This window comes from Nansenia antarctica (assembly GCF_963989245.1).
Source record: "Nansenia antarctica genome assembly, chromosome: 4".
Taxonomy (NCBI): Eukaryota; Metazoa; Chordata; class Actinopteri; order Argentiniformes; family Microstomatidae; genus Nansenia; species Nansenia antarctica.
This window is the reverse complement of record NC_137689.1, coordinates 74,444,780-74,448,433: the sequence shown is the minus strand read 5'-3', so window position 1 is coordinate 74,448,433 and position 3,654 is coordinate 74,444,780. Positions and strand designations below refer to the sequence as shown.

Sequence of the window (3,654 nt, the reverse complement as noted above, 5' to 3'; positions counted from 1 at the left end):
GTGTCAGTGTGTGTGTGTCGGTGTGTGTGTGTATGTCGGTGTGTGTAGTGCAAGACGACACAAGCAGTTCTCCTGCTGTGATATCGCCTTAATTCGGAAGAGCCACATCAAGGTGGCAGTGTCGACCGCTTCCTACACCACCTCCTCCACCACCTCCACCTCCTCCTTCACCTTCCCCATTCCCTGCAGACACACAAACACATACAGTCACTGGAACAGGAGATATCTCTAACATTTACATTTACATTTTGGGCATTTAGCAGATGCCTTTATCCAAAGCAACTTACAACAAATATGTAGTGAATCATTTATCCATCTGTCATCGTAAGAAAACGTAAGAACACGTATATCTATACTAGGGCCAGGGGCCACAATGCCAGAAGAAAGAAGGAATGTTTTCAGAAACTGTACAGGGGGGTAGAGGGGATGAAGAGGAGGGATGAAGAGAAGGGATGAAGAGGAGGGGGGAGTCCTAGGAGGAACAGTTAAGGTGTAGCCTGAAGAGATGGAGGTCTTCAGTTTGGCGGAAGAGAAGTAGTGAGAGATATCCACACTGTAGGTGGTTAAAATCGACCATAATCTGGCAGAACAGTATGCAAGACTGATCATAGAATAGAACAGTTCCTTCAACCAGAGAAGAAAAAAAGACTAGACGAGACTAGATTAGACCAGACTAGACTAGATTAGACTAGACTAGGGATGATGACGCCTCATTTAAACGTGCGTACCTCGTATCCTTCATTGCTGATGCCTCTGGTCGGCGGCGTCCTGGTGATCGTTGGCACGGCAACACGGTCCTGCTGAAAGAGTTGGAGAGGAGAATGACAACACGGCCATGTTGGAAACCCAAGGACACAAATACCCAAATTCACAAACACAAAGGATGGGAGGGGGGGGGGGGGGGGCGGCACCCCTATACTCACTGTGGGGCTGGGCTCGTACACCTCGTTACCGAAGTTCTCTGTGGTGTCAGCAGCTGATTGGTCCGCGGCCCCGCCAGTCGTTGGCCCCGCCCTTGTCCCCGCCCCCTCCCTCTTCCTCAGGTAGACGTACAGCATGCCGGTTATAGTGGCCAGCAGCAGCAGCACCACGATGACAGACGCCGCCATCCCGCCTGCGTCGTCGGGGGGGTGTGTGGCTGTGGGGGGCGTACAGGGTGGTCATTGGCTACAGGGTGGTCATTCAATTCCACTTTCATCACTTCATTTTGTTGTTTTTGTTTGTGTACAGAAGTACCCATCTATCTATCTGTCTGTCTGTCTGTCTGTCTGTCTGTCTGTTTATCTGCCTCTCTGCCTCTCTGCCTCTCTGCCTCTCTGCCTCTCTGTCTGTCTGTCTGTCTGTCTGTCTGTCTGTCTCTGTCTATCTATCTATCCATCTATCCATCTATCATTGACTACAGGGTGTTCATTGGCTACAGGGTGGTCATACAGGGTGTTCATTGGCTACAGGGTGGTCATACAGGGTGTTCATTGATTACAGGGTGGTCATTGGCTACAGGATGTTCATTGACTACATGGTGTTCATTGATTACAGGGTGTTCATTGATTACAGGGTGTTCGTTGACTACAGGGTGTTCGTTGACTACAGGGTGTTCATTGATTACAGGGTGTTCGTTGACTACAGGGTGTTCGTTGACTACAGGGTGTTCATTGATTACAGGGTGTTCGTTGACTACAGGGTGGTCATTGGCTACAGGGTGTTCATTGATTACAGGGTGTTCGTTGACTACAGGGTGGTCATTGGCTACAGGATGTTCATTGACTACATGGTGTTCATTGATTACAGGGTGGTCATTGACTACAGGGTGGTCATTGGCTACAGGGTGTTCATTGACTACATGCAGGGTGTTCATTGATTACAGGGTGGTCATTGACTACAGGGTGGTCATTGGCTACAGGGTGTTCATTGGCTACAGGGTGGTCATTGACTACAGGGTGGTCATTGACTACATGCAGGGTGTTCATTGATTACAGGGTGGTCATTGACTACAGGGTGGTCATTGGCTACAGGGTGTTCATTGATTACAGGGTGTTCATTGATTACAGGGTGTTCATTGATTACAGGGTGTTCATTGGCTACAGGGTGGTCATTGATTACAGGGTGTTCATTGATTACAGGGTGTTCGTTGACTACAGGGTGGTCATTGACTACAGGGTGTTCATTGACTACAGGGTGTTCATTGATTACAGGGTGGTCATTGATTACAGGGTGTTCATTGATTACAGGGTGTTCATTGATTACAGGGTGGTCATTGATTACAGGGTGGTCATTGACTACAGGGTGGTCATTGATTACAGGGTGGTCATTGATTACAGGGTGTTCATTGATTACAGGGTGTTCGTTGACTACAGGGTGGTCATTGACTACAGGGTGGTCATTGACTACAGGGTGGTCATTGACTACAGGGTGGTCATTGATTACAGGGTGGTCATTGACTACAGGGTGCTCATTGACTACAGGGTGGTCATTGACAAGGTGTTGAGGAGGTGTTGTGTTGAGTCAGTGTTCAACCCATCTCTTCATGTACTGTATATAATCCTACTCTATTTAAGGTTTCAGATGTCTATTAGGTCTATCTTTATTTTGTATTTGTATTTTTTATTTTATTCTATTATTCAATTTCACTTTCATCACTTCATTTGGTTGTTTTTGTAGATAGAAGTACCTATCTATCTATCTGTCTGTCTGTCTGTCTGTCTCTGTCTGTCTGTCTGTCTGTCTCTCTGTCTGTGTCTGTCTGTCTGTCTGTCTGTCTGTCTGTCTGTCTGTGTCTGTCTGTCTGTCTGTCTATCTATCTATCTATCTGTCTGTCTGTCTGTCTGTCTATCTATCTGTCTGTCTGTCTGTCTGTCTATCTAACAGGTGTTCTCTGTCTCTCACCTGTCACCAGGGGGTCCATGCGTTCCCCAGCACAGCTGATCCCTACAGAGTACTCTATGTCATCCAGACCCAGGACTCCAGCAGACCCCTTGATCCCCTCAAACACGATCTGGAAACAACACACACACAAACAACACACATGTAAACAACACACACACAAACAACACACATTGTATACTGTATATACAGATATTGTTGACTATTGTTGATATCCTGCTTATTCGTTTATTGGTTTTGTATTTCTGCTGCAATGCCAATGTCTAATTGAACCTGAACCCAAGAATGTTACTCTTTGTATCCGTACATGGATGTTATAAAAGCAATTCTGATTCATGACCTTTAAATTATTGTTGTTTTTTGTGTCCTAGTAAGTAAGTAAGCAAGTAAAGCTTTATTTATATAGCGCCTTTCGTAAGTAAGTAAGTAAGTAAGTAAGTAAAACTTTATTTATATAGCGCCTTTCGTACATGAATGCAACTCAAAGCGCTTTACAATAGAAAACAATGATTACAAAAGAGGGGGAGATGGGGGGGAGGGGACATGAGAACAGTAGGGGAGGGGTGGGGGAAGGGAGGGGAGGGAGGGGTTACATCTTTGCCTGCACCAACACTCACAAGTCAATTTCCTTTATGCGCAAATATACAAAAAAGTATCTAAAGGTGAAATAAAGGTCCTGTCTGACCTGGTACTCCTCTGAGGAGGTGATGTCCACATCGAAGCGCCTCCACACGGCGCCCACCTCCTCCACCTCGGCCAGCGTGCTGCGCGCCC

The 3,654-nt window shown here is 46.4% G+C and overlaps 1 protein-coding gene across 1 annotated transcript in view; it reads right to left on the bottom strand.

Moving 5' to 3' along the window:
• Positions 1-710: 710 nt before the first annotated feature.
• Positions 711-3,654, bottom strand: part of mamdc4 (MAM domain containing 4) — a gene marked incomplete at both ends in the record, with an annotated part of 25,105 nt that continues 22,161 nt past the window's right edge. Inside the window, 4 exons of the mRNA XM_080529715.1 lie at positions 711-800; positions 924-1,138; positions 2,884-2,992; positions 3,566-3,654. The exon at positions 3,566-3,654 is cut by the window's right edge and continues 36 nt beyond it. Of these exons, the coding sequence (XP_080385841.1) occupies positions 711-800; positions 924-1,138; positions 2,884-2,992; positions 3,566-3,654 (503 nt within the window). The remainder of the gene's footprint in view (positions 801-923; positions 1,139-2,883; positions 2,993-3,565) is intronic.